The 18,714-nt window shown below is 37.9% G+C and overlaps 1 protein-coding gene across 2 annotated transcripts in view; it reads left to right on the plus strand.

Moving 5' to 3' along the window:
- KLHL2 (kelch like family member 2) overlaps nucleotides 1-18,714 on the plus strand; it is a 157,995-nt gene that overhangs the window by 137,632 nt on the left and 1,649 nt on the right. For both annotated transcript variants that reach the window (XM_043483833.1, XM_043483823.1), the window contains 6 exons: nucleotides 2,379-2,496; nucleotides 11,694-11,891; nucleotides 12,284-12,385; nucleotides 13,660-13,788; nucleotides 14,426-14,566; nucleotides 17,737-17,880. In XM_043483833.1, the coding sequence (XP_043339768.1) occupies nucleotides 2,379-2,496; nucleotides 11,694-11,891; nucleotides 12,284-12,385; nucleotides 13,660-13,788; nucleotides 14,426-14,566; nucleotides 17,737-17,880 (832 nt within the window). The remainder of the gene's footprint in view (nucleotides 1-2,378; nucleotides 2,497-11,693; nucleotides 11,892-12,283; nucleotides 12,386-13,659; nucleotides 13,789-14,425; nucleotides 14,567-17,736; nucleotides 17,881-18,714) is intronic.

Here is an 18,714-nt window from a genome sequence, read left to right on the forward strand (position 1 = left end):
TTAGTTGCTTCTCAGCATGTGGGACTTTAGTTCCCTGACCAGGGATCGAGCCCACATCCCCTGGATTGCAATGAAGATTCTTAACCACTGGACCACCAGGGAAGTCCCATGTTATTGTTAGCTTCTTTTTTTATTTGGAATCTGTATTTTTGTAAATTCTATCATATTATTTCTATTTTTCTTTATTTTACCCAGGATATCTAAACTTGATATTTCAGGAGGCAATTTAAACTAAACTAATATTTAATAGGTGAAGAAAATGAAAGAACAAAATTTAATTGATCTACATTTCAAGATGCTCACTTGATTTTGTATAACTCCCTACTTCTTACCTTCCTTAAATATGTCATATTTAACTTTTCCATACACATGTCTTAGTAGTTTTCTATTCCTTTATATTAATATAATAAGTATGGTGTTTCTCAAGTGAAACCAGCTGTCTTTTACAAACATTTGGGATGTCAGAGTCATGACACACTTTTGATGGTAGTAGCACTGTCTCTTTATCTCATACAAATATCCCTGCTCTCATCTTCCCTTTATACATTCTTCCTTTCCTGTTTATCTCTGATTTTTGGAGATCCAAATCCTCTTCCCATTTTACTTTTTTTGGGTGAGTAAAGGACAGGTATTACTACCTTTCTCTGTAATCAGTAGCACATTTTCCCTTCCCATTTTGATCTACATAATTCATAGTTGCGAATCATGAAATCTATTCAACTATTTTGTTTCTCAAGGATTTTTTGAGAAGTATTCCCTTTAGAGATTTTTTCCTTAACTGATCTTCATCAGAGATGTTAACCAAGCCTCTTCTAACTGTTGTGTAACTGCTGGGCAGAGTTTAAAAGTTTAAGCACAGATAGATCTTCTATAGATCCCTAGATACAGGATTGATCTTACTGTCTGTTGCACCTTTGTGATTTCACAAGTTTTCCCCATCCCTTTTTTTCCTTTAGGAATAGGAAGGAAGGGTAATGCAGATTTTCTTTGTTAATTCTGCCTTTTATTTATTTGCATTCAACACTAGGGGAATGACAGGTCTGAAAAAACATATATTTGTGCTGTATCCGATCTTCTTTTTAAGACCTTTAAAATTCTTTCTACTTTCCTGTAAATTACTGGAATAGGCTTCTTTTTGGAAACAGGATTTACTTTGATTTCTGTGTACCCATCTTTCTATAGTTTTAAGTACGAGTAGGTCATTGCTCAGTTCAGGTGCAAACTTCCCCCTTTTGTGTCTATGAATCATTCCATCTTCTGTTTGAGTTTTTGTTTCTTTTGAACATTCTTTTTCATTTGTTTATCTACTTCTCGCTTGAAAGGTCCCTGCCGTTCTTTACAGTGACATCTTTACTTGTGACATCATTAACTTTGACATTCTTCTGAATTGACAGCTGCCCAAAGAGCGCTCAGTGTGCTTATTTATATTCATTATAAGACAAACACATTAATTGCTAAATTCCGTCTATCTGTAAAGGTTCTCCCCCCTCCAGGAAGTTTTCACTAAATTATGGCTACATTTCATTTTCTGATCAGGAATAGCAGTTAATATCTATAATCATATATAATTGTATATTATTCTTGAACTACTTTAGAATCTTGTCTCCCAAGTGAAATCTATAAGCTTTTAGGGATAGAGACCATGTCTTATATTTCTTATGTAGAACACCTTAGCACAGTTCTGATTAAACACAGATGATAGACACTTAGTAAATGGTTGATGAATTGAGTTGACCTCACTTATTCTCTGCTCATTCATTTGTTATGATTTCTAGTATCTCCATTATCTGACCTCTTGTTTGTTTTTATTTGTGGGACATCCATGGAGATCTCTTTACTTGACATCTAGGAATCTGTACTCTCTCGTGAACTTAATTAGTGCTCCTTTTTCAGTAGTTTGTTTTCTTCTTCCATCTTTCTTTTAATACCATACTGTCCTCTTCACCTCATCTACCCACTAACATAAATTTCACTTTTGTCTGCTGTCCTAAGTTGTGGAGATCTAATCCCTGGTCATTACAAAGCTGGGATCTAGTTTATAGCAAGCCCGATGACATACTGCAGCCTTGCCAGTGCTGATTGCCTGCTGTTTTTGGCTTAAATACTGCTTTTGCTTGAAGAATCAGAAACTTATTTTAGTTTCTGATATCCTTATTTTTGACTAAATGTGCTAGAAAATAGAATTGTAGTTCTAACATATGTGTGCCCCCTTTGGTGATGTTTATTAAATGTTTATTAGGTGGTTGTTTTCCCCCAACTCACCTTACCATCTTCATCCTAATACTCTCCATGTCATTGTCTTTGTATCAGTAAGACATTTTAAATTCCTGAGTATGCAGTAGTTGTTTGTTCAAGTGCTTATACTTCTGCCCTTCCAGTTAATGGTGGTGGTTGGGGGCCAAGCACCAAAGGCTATTCGAAGTGTGGAATGCTATGACTTCAAAGAAGAGAGATGGCACCAAGTAGCAGAATTGCCTTCTAGGAGATGTAGGGCAGGTAAGCATGATGCATTGTGATCATTTCCCTACTGCTGGGTCATTGGGAGTTTCCTGTCAGGTCTTATCTTACTAACTAAAGAGTCTTTAGTTAGTAACTAAAAGAGTCTTTACTGGAAAAATTTTGATTAAAATAGCTGTGTGATTAAACAGTGATTCAGGAGCCTCATACAACTCACAAGACATTGATGGAGTTAGAAGCTCTTTCTTAAATTTACATATTTTTCTGATTCTAATGTAAGGTGGAGTAGCTAGCAATTTGTTGGATATTTTCCTTGTTACCTTTGTTGAAGTATTGAGAAGGAATTCTTTAGCTTGGGACACTTATTGCTAAGAAATTCCTAACTTGGCTATAAGCCACAGTTGCTTTCTTCCAAGCATCTGCTTTTCAAACATTTGTTGAAATGGACCTTAATTTAGCCAAAACTGCAATCAAAAACAGACTTTTGCAATTTCTAAGAATCTTTCTGAGACTCAAACCTGGATCTGTAAATTCATAGCTCCTGTAGCAAAATGAGTTGTAAGCATAACAGAACATTTATATTGTGGTAGTCTTTTAACAGTACATCCTGGAGCTTGTTATATATAAGAGCATAGATTTAACTCATTTCTTTATAGCTGTCTAGTATGTTGGAGGGGGGGGTTCTGGATGTAGTATAATTTTTACTAGTTTTTAATTGAACATTAAGATTGTTTTTAATCTTTCTTTATGAGCAGTGCTGCAATTCCTTATACATATATCAGTATGTGTGTGTGCTAATAGATTTTAGTTAGATAAAAGTCTAGAAATGGAATAATTATTAAAAGGGTATCTTAAGATATACTAATTATTACTTCCACTAACAGTAAATATGAAGGTACTAATTTCGCTACATACCCTATGAAAGTGAAAGTCACTCAGTCGTGTCCAACTCTTTGCGACCGCATGGACTACATAGTCCCTGGAACTCTCTAGGCTTCCCAACCCAGTGATAGAACCCAGGTCTCTCCCACATTGCAGGCGGATTCTTTACCGGCCGAGCCACAAGGGAAGCCCAAGAATACTAGAGTGGGTAGGAGTGTGTAGCCTTTCCCTTCTCCAGGGGATCTTCCCGACCGACAAATCAAAATGGGGTCTCCTGCATTGCAGGTGGATTCTTTACCAACTGAGCTATCAGGGAAGCCCCTGTAACACCTTATAATTAAATGTTTGAGTTTTGCAAGCTGGTAGGTGAAAAATTCTTTCACATCTAGTTTGCACTTTTATTTTGAGGAAAGTTAAACATCTTTCTAAATGGTCAGTTCATGGTTTCATGATTTTTGCTATTGTTTTATTATTGATTTGATATGTTAAGGAGAATAGCCCTTTTTTCCTGTCAGTTGTGGTGTGAATATTTCTTTGTATTAATCTTTTGACTTTATTTGCATTATTTTTGTGTTATTTTTGCCATGTAACTCTATTACTTTCTGTGGGTTCCTGTACCATCAGAATTTTGTCCTTGTACTTATGGATTTCTTTCTTGTGTAGAAAAGCCTTACTCAAAAATTATTTGTGTGTATAATTCATTGTATTAATATATTATATAGCTGTGATAGTTCTCAAAACTTAAGAAATCAGTATTGGTATATTACTGTTACCTAAGCTAAAGGCTTACTATATTTTACAGTTTTTTCTGTTAATGTTCCTATTCTGTTTCAAGCCCTCACATTGCATGCATGCATGCATTTATAATTGAAGTAAATATAGTTGATTTACAATATCGTGTTAGTTTCAGGTATACAGCAAAATGATTCACTTATATTGATCTTAAGACTGTTTTCCATTATGCATTATTGCAAGATATTGAATATAGTTCTCTGTGCTATACAGTAAATCCTTGTTGCTTATCTACCTTATGTGTAGTAGTATGTATGTGTTAATCCCGCACTTCTAATTTATCCCTTTTCCCCTTTCCTCTTTGGTAACCATAAGTTTGGTTTCTATGTCTGTGAGTCTGTTTTGTATGTAGATTTGTGTGTATCATGTTTTAGACTCCACATATGTGATGTTGACTTCCCTGGTCGCTCAGACGGTAAAGTGTCTGTCTACAGTGCGGGAGACCCGGGTTCGATCCCTGGGTGGGGAAGATCTCCTGGAGAAGGAAATGGCACCCCACTCCAGTATTCTTGCCTGGAAAATCCCATGGACGGAGGAGCGTGGTAGGCTACAGTCCATGGGGTCGCAAAGAGTCAGACACGACTGAGCAGCTTCACCTTCACCATCACCTATGTGATGTCGTGTAGTATTTGTCTTCTGACTTACCTCTGTATGATATTCTCTAGGTTCATCCATGTTGCTGCAAATGGTAGTGTTTCGTTCTTTGTGATGACAGAGTAATATTCTGCTGTATATGTAACACATGTTAAACCAATCATCTGTTGGTGGACACTTGGTTTGTTTCCATGTCTTTGCTATTGTAAATAGTGCTACTCTGAACATTAAGGTGCATGTATCTTTACAAATCACAATTTTCATCTTTTCCAGATATATGCCCAGGAGGGGTATTGCTGGATCATATTGTAGTTTGCATTTTTAGTTTTTTAAGAAAACTCCGTACCATTTTCCACAGTAGCTACACCAATTTACATTCCCACCAATAGTGTAGGTAGATTCCCTTTTCTTCACATCCCTTCCAGCATTTATCATTTGTAGATTTTTTTGATGAAGCCATCTGACCACTGTGAGGTAATACTTCATTGTGGTTTTGATTTGCATTTCCCTGATAATCTCAGATGTTGAACATCTTTTCATGTGCCTGTTTGGACATCTATTTATCTTCTTTGGAGAAAAGTCTGTTTAAGTCTTCTGCCCATTTTCTGATTGGGTTGACTTTTTTCTTTTTTTTTTCTATTGACTTGTATGAGTGGTTTGTATATTTGGGATATTAGCCCCTTGTCAGTTGCATCATTTGGAAATATTTTCTCCCATCCCATAGGTTGTCATTTCATTTTATGATGGTTTTCTTTGCTGTGATTGTGTTTGTGATGGTTTCCTTTGATTCTGTAAAAATTAAAATTTTTAAGTTTGATTAGGTCCTGTTGTTGATATTTGCTCTTATTTCTTTTGCTTTGGGAGACTGCTCTAAGAAAATATTGCTGTGATTTATTTCCAAGAATGTTTTGCCTGTTTTTTCTTCCAGGTGTAACATGTCTTACATTTTGGTTTTTAAACCATTTGTGTTTATTTTTGTAGGTGGTGTGAGGGAATATTCTAATTTCATTGATTTACATGCAGCTGTTCAGCTTTCCCAACACTACTTGTTGAAGAGACTGTCTCTTTTCTATTGCTTAGTCTTGTCTCCTTTGTTGGATTAATTGACCATAGGTATGTGGCTTTATTTCTGGGCTCTCTGTTCTCTTCCATTGATCTATATGTCTGTTTTTGTGCCATTACCATTGTGTTTTGTTTACTGTAGCTTTGTAGTGTTGTGTGACGTCTAGAAGTTATGCCTCCAGCTTTATTCTTCTTCTTCAGTATTTCTTTGGCATTTCTGGGTCATTTATGGTTCCATATAAGTTTTAGTATTGTTTGTTCTAGTTCTCTGAAAACTGTCCCTGGGTATTACAGATTGCATTTAATCTGTAAATTGTATGGTCATTTTAGCAATATTAATTTTTGTAAGAGCAAGAGATTTCTTTCAATTCTGAATCATCTCCAGTTTCCTTCATTGTTGTTTTATAGTTTTCAGCATATAGATCTTCCACCTCATTGGTTACACTTATTCCTAGGTTGTTGGAATTTCAAATGGGACTATCTTTTAAACTTTCTTTTTCTGATATTTCATTTTTTGTGTAAAGGAATGCAACAGATTTCTGTGTATTATTCTTGTATCCTGCCATGTTGTTGCATTCATTTAATAGTTCTGAAAGGTTGTTGCTGAACCCACGAAAAGACGCCAGGATTCTTGGCCTCCGGAGGAGAAGAATTCAATTCGGGGCCAGAGACGAGGCTTGATCGCTCAGAGCTTTTGTGCAATAGAGTTTATTAAAGTATAAAAAGGATAGAGAAAGCTTCTGACATAGACATCAGAAGGGGGCAGAAAGAGTACCCTCTTGCTAGCATTAACAATGGAGTTATATACTCTCAAATTAGTTATTACAGTGAATCAAAAGAATGTCTGGAGTTTGTAAAGACCTCACCAGACCTACTCCCATAATTTACATTTTGAGATAACAGAATTAGCCAGAAGGTTTTTTCCAGAGACTGTCCTCAAGCAGGATACATTATTGTTATATAGTCCTAAGGAATGTAGAGGGAAAAAAAGTTTGTCCTTTCTTCCTCCTTGAGAATTCCAGACCCCTCTCTCCTTGGGGACCCCTAGACTTCCTATCAACCTGCCTAGGAAAGGAGTCTCTCATTCCCCCCTTTTCTTTTAGGAGAATTATGTTGCCAAGGGAAAGGGGGATCGCTTTCGTTCCATAACTACTTTGTGCTGTTTAGGGGCATGGTCCCTAAATTGTTGAGGCAACATATTCTCCTAACCCTCATACTGAGGGTCTCTGATCCAGCAGCCCCAAGTAATATTTGGAAGAGGCTGGAAATGACAAAGTCCTTTCCTAGGCAGGAAATGGCAACCCACTCCAGTATTCTTGCTTGGGAAATCTCATGGATAGAGGAACCTGGTGGGCTACATATAGTCTATGGGATCACCAAAGAGTTGGACATGACTTACCAACTAAACAGCAACATGTTTCTTGAAACTTTTCCATTTCTTCTAGGCTGTCCAGTTTGTCATTATGTAAGTGTTCACAGTATGCTAATGATTTTATTTTATTTTATTTTGTATTTCTGTGGTTGTTATTTCTCTTCTTTTATTTCTTAGTTTGTTTATTTGGATTTGCTCTCTTGTTGAGCCTAACTAGAGGTTTGTTGATTTTTGTTTATCTTTTCTAAAAACCAGCTGTTGGTTTTATTGCTCTTTTCTGTTGTTTTTCTTTTTAATCTTCATTTTCTTTATTTCCTCTCTGATCTTTGTTATTTTTCCTTCTGCTAACCTTGAGTTTTGTTTATTCTTCTTGTCCTAATTCTTTTAGTTGGTAGGTTAGGTTGTTTGAGTTTTTCCTTGAGGAATGCCTTTATAGCTATGAACTTCTCTTGTAGAACTGCTTTTACTTCATCCCATAGATTTTGTAAGGTTGTGTTTTCATTGTCCTTTGAGTCAAGGCATTTTCTGATTTCTTATTTGAGTCCATCATTGACCCATTGGTTTTTTAGTAGCATGTTGTTTAGTCTCCATATGTTCATTTTTTCCTCTGTTTTCTTTCTGTAGTTGATTTCTAGTTTTACACTATTGTGGTCAGAAAAGATACATAAAATAATTTCTGTCCTCTTAAATTTGTTGAGACTTGTTTTGTGACCAAGTGTATGGTGTATCCTAGAGAATGGTCTGTGCACACTTAAAAAAAAATGTAATTATATCATGGGTATTTTTGGATGTAGTGTCCTGTAGATATCGGTTAAATCCAACTAATATGTTGTATCATTTATGATCTCTCTTATTGATTTTTTTGTCTGGAATGTCTGTCCATTGATAGCAATGGGGCATTAAATTTTCCTACTATTATTGTATTCCTGTCAATTTCTTCCTTTATGCCTATTAGTATTTTTTTTAATTTTATTTATTTTATATTGGGTACATGTATCCTCTTCCAATATTGATCCCTTTATTATTAAATAATGTCCTTCTGTGTCTTTCATTAGGACTTTTAAAGTCTATTTTGTCTTATATGAGTATTACAACTCCTTTCTTGTCATTTCCATTTGTATGAAGTATCTTTTTTCATCTTCCCACTTTCAATCTGTGTGTCTCTCACACTGAAATGAGTCTCTTTGTAGGCAACACAGTGTAATTTCTTGTCATATTTGTTGTTGTTGTTGTTGTTTAGTCTGCCAATCTATATGTCTTTTGATTAGTCTGTTGACATTTGAAGTAATTATTGATAGGAATGTACTTATTAGGACTTCCCAAGTGGCTCAGCAGTAAAGAATCTGCCTGCCATGCAGGAGACTCAGGTTCAATCCCTGGCTTGGGGAGATCCCCTAAAAGAGGAAATGGCAACCCATTCCTGTATTCTTGCTGGGAAAATCCCATGGACAAAGGAGCATGGTGGGCTATAATCTGTGGAGTCGCTAAGAGTCGAACGCAACGAAGCACGTACACAGAGAGCTGTCAAATCCCTGTGTAGACTGTGTAAGTCCAGTATTTTTGATGGGAGGGCTGTTTCTGGTCTGTACGCCAGCCACATCTCTCAGAATGTGCTGGCTGTTAACCCTTGATAAGGGGATGTGATTGGAGTTGTGTCCAGAACCTGCTCTAGGTATTGAGCGGGGCCTCCTCTCTTCTTCTTGGCTGTCACAGCCTTGGCAGGGGCAGGATCTGCCCTCCAGTTGTTTGAGTCGAAGCCCTGAGTCTCAGGCTCAATATGGCACCGTTGCCTTTGCTCTGTCTCAAAGGAAGTGAGCTCTAGAAGCAAGTGAGGACCATATGGTCACAGTGTGAACCCCTGTGCAGTCATTGGTGGTTTTGCCTAGAAATAGCCCATGGTCATGTCCCTTTCTCCATGTTGTTCATCCCAGATCTATTGCTAGGCTGTGGTGTGTGGTGTGGAGTGGGCTGGTGCTAGGGGCCAGGGTGCCGTAGCTGCAGGAATCACGATGGTTGTGCTGCTTCTGCTACTTGGGCTGCCTCTGTGATAGACCTTTCCCAGGACCTATCTGCATTAGATCTGGCTCCAAGCTTCAGTGTCAGATGGGCAGAACCAGAGTGCTCCATCCAGAGAAGTATCCCCTGTGTACTCCTCCCCAGAGGTTCTTCCTGTGTTTCTGTGGTGTCACCCAGTGTACACACCAAGAGTGTCTGCTGGGGCTGGGCGTGCCCTCATAGTGTGAATGCTGACAGTGGGCTCTGAGATTTGACAAGGCCATACACAAGGCCCTCCAAGCTGTCCCCATGCAGATAGACTGAGTTCTCCACATGGGCCCATCTGCCCAAGATTCAGCATCTAGCTGCTGTGCATACTAGCATCCCCACCCATTGTGCATTTTAATTTAGACAGGAAAGCATGGTGAGGTTGCAGCGATCAGCTCCAGGGTCTCTCTGCTCTGATTGCTAGTAAACCAGCACCCATACACTCCTCAAGAGCAAAGACCAGGCCCCTTTGAGACAGGCTGGGACCTGGGACATGGCATCCTTTACTGTAGTGCTTGTATCTGGAAACACATTTAGCAGCAGAATATAAAGAAACTCTGGTGGTAGTTTAGTCGCCAAGTCATGTCCGACTCTGGTGACCCCATGGTCTGCAGCCTGACAGGCTCCTCTGTCCATAGGATTCTCCAGGAAAGAATATTGGAGTGGGTTGCCATTTCCTTCTCCAGGGGATGTTCCTGACCCAGGAATAGAACCCAGGTCTCCTGCACTGCAGGCAGATATTTTACTAACTGAGCTATGAGGGAAGCCCACTTCACACATGCATAGTCAGGGCACTTACGAACAAGGCTAAAACACAACTGCCACTTCTGACATGCTGGGAGCAAAAGCAGGGTCCTGCACACAGTACTACCAAGGGGTGGGCAGACCGTCTAAGTCACATGTCCCATGCAGCCCACCAATCCTCTCTCATCTTCACACCATTTAAGAAATCAGCTCTCCTCTCTTCAGGGAGTGAGCAAGGGAACCTGTTACTTGTTTTTGCTCCCTTTTGCTAAGCACGTATCCCAGTAAAGGCCTGCCTGAATTCCTGATCTGGCCTCTTCTCAATTTCTATTGCTTAGAGAGTCCAGGAACCCATACCTGTAACACCTCCAGCCCCTCTATCTGTCCTAGCAGACCTTGCAGCAAGCAAGGGGGGCTCCCCAGGACGAGGTCCTGCCCATGTGAACCTTTCCTTCTTTACAGCTCCCTCTCAGGGGTGCCAGGCCTGTCTTGAATGCCTTCCCCCGCCCCCCCCCCCCCATCCTTCTTGGTTACATGGAAATCTTCCTTGCAGCTTTGGTTGTAAAAGAGATCTCCTGCCAGTTTCCAGTCAGTTTTCTGTAAGAGTTGTTCCACATGTAGTGCGTGTTTGGTGCATTTGTGGGTGAGGTGAGCTCCACTTCCTCCTGCTTTGCCATTTTGATCCCTGTAATAGTGCATTTAGTTGTCGTGTTTTCTTAATCTCTTCTGACTTGTGACAGTTCCATAGTCTGTCTGTATTTTCATGCCCTTGATTCTTTGGAAGAGCATTTGATCAGATATTTTGCAGAATGTTTTACAATGATACTGCAAAGTGTATAAGATTTATTAACCTTGAAATAGATGTTATTTGCTCTAGTGGTTCAGGAGTTACTGATAATCCCTTCAGGATTAGGGGTTTGGGGAAGGCCTCATAGAAAGTATGGAACTTTCATTGGGATTTCCAACTTGAAGACGAGCTTCTCAGAACAGAACAGCAGCACGAAAAAGTTTGGGAAGGTGAAGAAGTGGTGAAATCCAGAGTCTGCAATTTAGTTTCTCCACCTAGGGACCCTCTAGCATCTCACTAGCCAGCAAACTTTTTCTTAAAGGACCAGAAAGTAAGTATTTGTGGCTTTGTGGGTTATATGACCTTTGTCACAACTAATTAAGTGCCACCATAGTTGAAAGCAGCATGATGAATGTCTGGAGCTGTGTTCTAATAAAACTTTATTTATGGATACTGGAATTTTAATTTTATGTAACTTTTCGTATATCATGAAATATTCTTTTCTTCTTGACTGCTTTTCAACCATTTAACAGTGTAAAAATCATTCTCAACTCAGTGAGCTTCTACTGAAATAGCCTACTGGCTATAATTTGCTAACCCCAGATTTAGCCCACTAACATGATAAATGAGAAGCACATTATGCAAATTAAATATAGACATGTTCAGGTAGTTGGAAAATTCTTGCTCATTGTTTAAGTCTGTGAATATCTTTGAAAAAGTCAGGAGTCAAAGTAATACCTCAGCCCATGCCATTGCATTTTTTCATAGCAGAAAGGAGCGCAATCTAGTTGTTTTGTATTCTCACTAACAAATAGTGTTTCTTAGGACCTATTCAGCCAGGCTTCTCCTTAGGGGAACTTAAAATCTGACAACAGTTTTAGACTGTTTGAAATGCAGTCTTTAGGTGGTGGTAGCAGTTGGGTTGCACACTTACTAGTAACTGCTGTATTTCTTTTGCAGGGATGGTTTACATGGCTGGACTCGTTTTTGCTGTTGGTGGCTTTAATGGTTCCTTGAGGGTCCGCACTGTGGATTCTTATGACCCTGTGAAAGATCAGTGGACCAGTGTTGCTAACATGCGAGACCGGAGAAGCACTCTGGGGGCTGCCGTGTTGAATGGACTGTTGTATGCGGTGGGAGGCTTTGACGGGAGTACAGGCAATTTTCTTTCATCTTTTCTAAATTGCTGTTAGAAATTAACATAGCAATCACATTTATGGAACAAGGCCTGGCATAATTAGGAGTCAGTTGAGTGTTTTACTAGGTATTATAAAGATAACTTTAAAATTTCCATCCAGAATTCCTTTAAATGATGTTAAGAGTGCTAAGTATATAGTTTTTTTCTCATGCTTCAGTATCAGTTATCTTCTCAAGTTTAAAAAGCCAATGGATGTCAGTAGCTTGCATAGGTGTTCTCTAGAAAAGAAATTATTTCTCTTCATCATGTAATTGAATGTTAGCCCATCTTAATGCAGCTGAAGTATTTCCCCTAATGTATATGTAAGGAGCCTGAGGAGGAGATGAAGTGCACTGTGCTTTGTTCATTACAGGGCTGTCCTCCGTGGAAGCGTACAACATCAAGTCTAACGAGTGGTTCCACGTGGCTCCCATGAACACGAGGAGGAGCAGTGTGGGTGTCGGTGTCGTTGGAGGTGCGGGCAACCCTCTGGTGGTTAAGGGTGTTTCTTCCAGTAACCCAGACCCGAGTTTTCTAAATGGGCAAGCAAATGATTGTTTTAAAAAGGGAAACATACAGTGGTTATTATGAAATGTTAGTTGTCCTTTTTTGCCTGCCCTCTGGCCTCTCTCTGTCCTCCCTCCCTCTTTTTCTCATCTCTTTGTATAACGTATGTAAAATTATTAACTGATCTTAGTGTAATCATTTGGGAAGCAAGCCAGATGGAGTGAGTATGAAGCTTTGCATCTAGAGAAGGGCGGTTTACCTTGTAAGCGATGGGCTGCCAGTTATTTATGTATATGCTACTTTGTTCCCCCAAAGAATTTAGCGCTGTAAATATGAGTTTTTTTACTCTTTGGGCAAATTTGTGGGTTCCCACCTTCCTCTCCATGGTGGGTATAATTCTCTGCACTGACTTTTTTTTTTGACCAGATTTATTGTATTTTAATTCACATACAGTACATTTCACTCATTAAAGTGTACAATTTGGTGTGCATCTATTATAACAGTTCATTTTAGAACATTTTTATTACCCCCAAAGCAACCCTATTGCCCTTGGTTATCACCCGCATCCTGCCAGCCCTTGGCAAACACTACCCTACTTTCCTGTCTCTGTATAAATTTTCCACTTACGGACATTTTCATATTAAAGAAATTGTAGAGTATGTTGTCCTTTTGCAGCTGACTTCTTTGACTTGGCATAATGATCAAGGTTCATTCATGCTGTAGCTTTTACCAATACCTCATTTCTTTTTATTAGCAAATAATATTTCATTGTATACGGTACTGACTCTTAATATTACTTTTTTAAAATGGTACCCACTCCAGTATTCTTGCCTGGGAAATCCCATGGACAGAGGAGCTTGATGGGCTACAGTCCATGAGGTTTTAAGAGTCAGACACAACTGCGCGCACATACACACATACAAGATAACTTTGCCATTTAATTTGGTTTTCTAGGATATTGTTCACTTAGCAAATAGTGTTATCCAAAGATATAATAAGTGTACTTTCTTTTCTGTCAGATTATTGATGAAAGTGTTATATTAATATCATGTATATTCTATAGATCTTTATAATGTGATTTGGTAACTCCACCTATCACCATTAGGCAAGATTTTAAATAGTTCATAAAAATCAGTAATACTTTAAGGGTAAACTCTGCTACCATGGAGGAAAATTCAACATTTCATGACTTGTAAAAATAGCTGTTTATGAATTTGACTTTCTTTGTGATTCCACATTTAGGTCTGCTCTATGCTGTTGGGGGTTACGATGGAGCTTCACGTCAGTGTCTTAGCACAGTGGAATGCTACAGTGCCACGGCAAATGAGTGGACCTATATAGCAGAAATGAGTACTAGAAGGAGTGGAGCAGGTGAATAGGAACCTCATTCAGCAATTGAAACACAGAAATGATGGAAAAGAATTAAACAAGTGAAATAATGACATCTCTTTATATTATCAGAAAATATATACTGATTCTAGTGACACTGTTAAAATGTCTTTTGCATTATACAGGTTGGAGTAGTAGATAGATGCACTTAAATTCACTTTGTAAAATTTCTCATGTGCTATATTAAAGGCTTGTTCTGTTTCATTTAATTATTCATATTGTTTGGCATTACTTTTAGGTTTTTGCTTTTAGTGCTTATTGGAGAACTTGCTTAATAATCAACTCCCTTCATATCCATTTCTTACAGATCTAATACTCTTAATACTGATTTCCTTCTATCATGAAAGTTGTTTTCAAAATGGTTATATTGTAAAGGACTTCCCTCTCTGTTTTTACCTACACATTATTTTTATTGTATTTGACAATAACAATAGTTCTTAGTAAGATTCTCATTTGTAATTATTTTCATTTCCGTTTTACTAGGTTGAATGCTTTAATATTGATTTTTAATATGAATAATTTCAGAAGTTTTATTTACAAGTCATTTGAATAAACCCTAAAATGTTACAAACTTCCTGTCCCTTTTACTCTACTACAGGTTGTTTTTTTTGTTTTATAGGTGTTGGTGTGTTAAACAACTTACTGTATGCTGTAGGGGGTCATGATGGCCCTTTAGTACGAAAAAGTGTTGAAGTGTATGATCCTGCCACCAACACGTGGAGACAGGTTGCAGATATGAACATGTGCAGAAGAAATGCAGGTATCTGTCTAATTTAAGATTATGAACTTTGTATTGAATTGTATTCAGAGTTTTACTAGTATCACTGTTGTATTTCTGTTGTTCTTTTATTGATCTGAATTCCTAATAGACTTGCTCTTTAAAGGCAGAAACTTACAATAATCCTAAGTAGTGAATGCCAAGCATGATGTGGGGCATGCAGTTTAATGTGATCCTTCTGTTAACTTATAATTTCTGTCAGAATTTACTTTTTGGTGATGACCATAAATACTAAGTTAGAAAAAGAACTCTATTTGATACTTGAATTCATTCTTTTGTACCACAGACATTTTTGAATGTCTGCCTCTATCACATTTTGGAGTTCAGTTTTCAGGGACTTTAGTCTAGTTAAGTAAATACTTCAGTTCAGTTCAGTTCGGTCATTCAGTAGCATCCAACTCTTTGCGACCCCAAGGACTGCGGCACGCCCGGCCTCCCTGTCCATCACCAGCTCCTGGAGTTTACTCAAACTCATGCCCATCGAATCAGTGATGCCATCCAGCCATCTCATCCTCTATCGTCCCTTTCTCCTCCTGCCCTCAGTCTTTCCCAGAATCAGGGTCTTTTCCAACGAGTCAACTCTTCACATGAGGTGGCCAAAGTATTGGAGTTTCAGCTTCAGCATCAGTCCTTCCAATGAACACCCAGGACTGATCTCCTTGCAGTCCACGGGACTCTCAAGAGTCTTCTCCAACACCATAGTTCAAAAGCATCAATTTTTTGCCAGATGGTCAACACCGAAATCAGATTGATTATATTCTTTGCAGCTAAAGATGGAGAAGCTCTATACAGTCAGCAAAAACAAGACCGGGAGCTGACTGTGGCTCAGATCATGAACTCCTTATTGCCAAATTCAGACTTAAACTGAAGAAAGTAGGGAAAACCACTAGACCATTCACATATGAACTAAATCAAATCTCTTATGAGTATACAGTGGAAGTGAGAAATAGATTTAAGGGACTAGATCTGATAGACACAGAGCCTGATGAACAATGGATGGAGGTTCGTGACATTGTACAGGAGACAGGGATCAAGACCATCCCCATGGAAAAGAAATGCAAAAAGGCAAAATGGTTCTCTGAGAAGGCCTTACAAATAGCTGTGAAAAGCAAAGGAGAAAAGGAAAGATATTCGCATCTGAATGCAGAGTTCCAAAGAATAGCCAGGAGAGATAAGAAAGCCTTCCTCAGTGATCCATGCAAAGAAATAGAGGAAAACAACAGAATGGGAAAGACTAGAGATCTCTTCAAGAAAATTAGAGATACCAAGGGAACATTTCAGGCAAAGATGGGTTTGATAAAGGACAGAAATGGTATGGACCTAACAGAAGCAGAAGACATTAAGAAGAGGTGGCAAGAATACACAGAAAAACCGTACAAAAAAAAAAGATCTTCACGACCCAGATAATCACAATGGTGTGATCACTCACCTAGAGCCAGACATCCTGGAATGTGAAGTCAAGTGGGCCTTAGAAAGCATCACTACGAACAAAGTTAGTGGAGGTGATGGAATTCCAGTTGAGCTATTTCAAATCCTGAAAGATGATGCTGTGAAAGTGCTGCACTCAATATGCCAGCAAATTTGGAAAACTCAGCAGTGGCTGCAGGACTGGAAAAGGTCAGTTTTCATTCCAATCCCTAAGAAAGGCAATCCCAAAGTAAATACTTACACCAGATTAAAAGGCTGGTTGTTTATCTGAATCTGGAGGGGAAGCCTAAAGAAGGTAACCACAATTTAATATAGTTCAGGGTTTCTAGAGAATGGAAAAGCTAAAACAACAATAGCAATTTTAAGAAACCTGAGGTCTTCAAGACCAGGGAAGTACCTCCTTAAAAAGAAAATCTATGGAAGGGAAATAGAAATGGAAAATAGATTCAGGATAGCTAGGTAGTCTTTTGGGGAAATGCTCATCTTCTTAAAAATGCCATTGTCTTCATGCCAGGTCCCACAGTCCAAAATAATCCTGATGATTCTTAGAATCACTGTGTACCATTGATTGATGTTGCAAGATGCACCCTACATCCCCCTAGAAATGCTCTTCCTATTTCTCTTTACTTTAAATGGGATCACTAAGGAAGATAAGTATGTCGGACTCCAAGAACTCGCTCAGCAGAACAAAATATATAATTAATTCACTTGACCTTGTACCTCATCCAATCAGTTGTACTAGGTGAGGTATTAAAGCGCTCTCAGCTATGGATAGTCCAAAACTAGTAAAACCCCACAAATCTGAGTCCCAGCACATGTGAAGTTAGAAAAGCATATGTGCTTGTACTTCCTAGATTAGGAAGTTTATTGGCAATAAGAGCAAGAAAGCTGAAAATAACTTAACATCTATCAGTAAAAGACAAATGAATTATGGTAGTATCATACATGGAATATTGTGCAGCCATTTAAAATAATATAAATCTGTATTTATTAACTTGAGGAAATATCCAGGTATATATTTTTTGGTGTGAGTGTGTAAAAAGTAGCTTATGTAGTATGAGCTACTTTGGGGTTAAAAAAGGAGAGTCTGAGAATATGTGCATAGAAAAGAGCCAAAATTTCAGTGATCAGGATTCTAGGTGTATTAGATTAGTGGTGGTCTTTTCCTCTTTGTACTTTTCTAGGGGTTTTGAATTTTTCCAAAAAAGAAAAAAACATAGTATTCTCATAATAATGAAATAAATAATACTGTTCTCCCTTTAAAGGAGATAAAATAATTAGCTAGTCAGTATAATAAAATTCAGAATCATCTTTACCTTCTACAAATATATATATTTATTATTTTCTCTTTTTCCTTAGGATTTTGTTAGAAACTGACTTTGGGAGAATTATTAAACTTCTTTGACTTTTTAATTTTCTACTGTTTTTAATAAAGTGGGGAATAAAACAGTTTCTAGCCTATAAAGTAAGGTTATTGTGAAGATTAAATGAAATAATGCGTATATAGAGCAACTGCTGTATCAGTAACTTGAGTAGAAGCTTACAGTTGGGATTAGAGAAATTCCTCGCACAAAGGAATTCTTTTCAGCCTCCCCCATCTTCTCTTCCTGCCTCTTACACAGAAGTAAGTGTATCTGGATCACTTGACCAGACACGTTCAGGGCCATTTATAGTCGTCCAAAATTTTAAAATAATTGTTTTCTCTCTGTTTAATTTTTTTAAAGGCGTTTGTGCAGTTAATGGTCTGTTATACGTAGTTGGAGGGGATGATGGTTCCTGTAACTTGGCATCAGTAGAATATTATAACCCAACAACTGATAAATGGACAGTGGTATCATCTTGTATGAGCACAGGGAGAAGTTATGCAGGTAATGATTGTTCAGCTTTCTTACAGTCTTTTATTATAATACAAAATCATTATGATTTTTACATTAAGAATGTTTTTCTCATATAAGAAGAAAGTCTTTTCTCAAAGTATATCTTACTTCTTATTCTAAAAATAATTAATGTCAGATACATATGTTCTAAAATAAGGTACTAGTATTCTTTTGTCATTCTGTAGTCATTTGTATTCAAAATTAAAAATATTTCCATTGTAGAATCATATAATAAAATTTAATATAGCTACACCTGTATGCAGTGGCAGGTTCACTATGTAGCAAGGCTCTAATTACTCAGATATCTAAAAGATATGGGGGCTTCCCCGATAGCTCACTGGGTAAGAATCTGCCTGCAATGCAGGAAACACAGTTTCGGTCCCTGGGTTGGGAAAATCCCCCTGGAGGAGGAAATGGCAACCCACTTCAGTATCATTGTCTGAAAAATCCCATGGACAGAGGAGACTGATAGGCTATAGTCCAAAGGGTCTCAAAGAGTCAAGACGTGACTGAGCGACTCATCATGCATGCTAAAAGAAATCTCCCTGGCAGGGCTCCATGTGAAGGTATTATGGTGAGGCTACAGAGTAATTTTTTTTAAGCACAGCACTGACTGAATTATAAAATAATCGTTTTCGTCCATTCTCTTCATAAGAAAAATGGTAATAATCTTTAATAATATGAGTCTTTAAAACTGTTGCATATGAATTTTCTGATATCTATATTTATATTGCTTTAAATATTAGAATGTTTCAGTAACATTCTAATACTGATTGACTACTGGAGAAAAAAGAAATTTATACTAATTAGCCATCACTGTTATTT

The sequence above is a fragment of the Cervus canadensis genome, chromosome 1 (assembly GCF_019320065.1).
Source record: "Cervus canadensis isolate Bull #8, Minnesota chromosome 1, ASM1932006v1, whole genome shotgun sequence".
Lineage (NCBI taxonomy): Eukaryota > Metazoa > Chordata > Mammalia > Artiodactyla > Cervidae > Cervus > Cervus canadensis.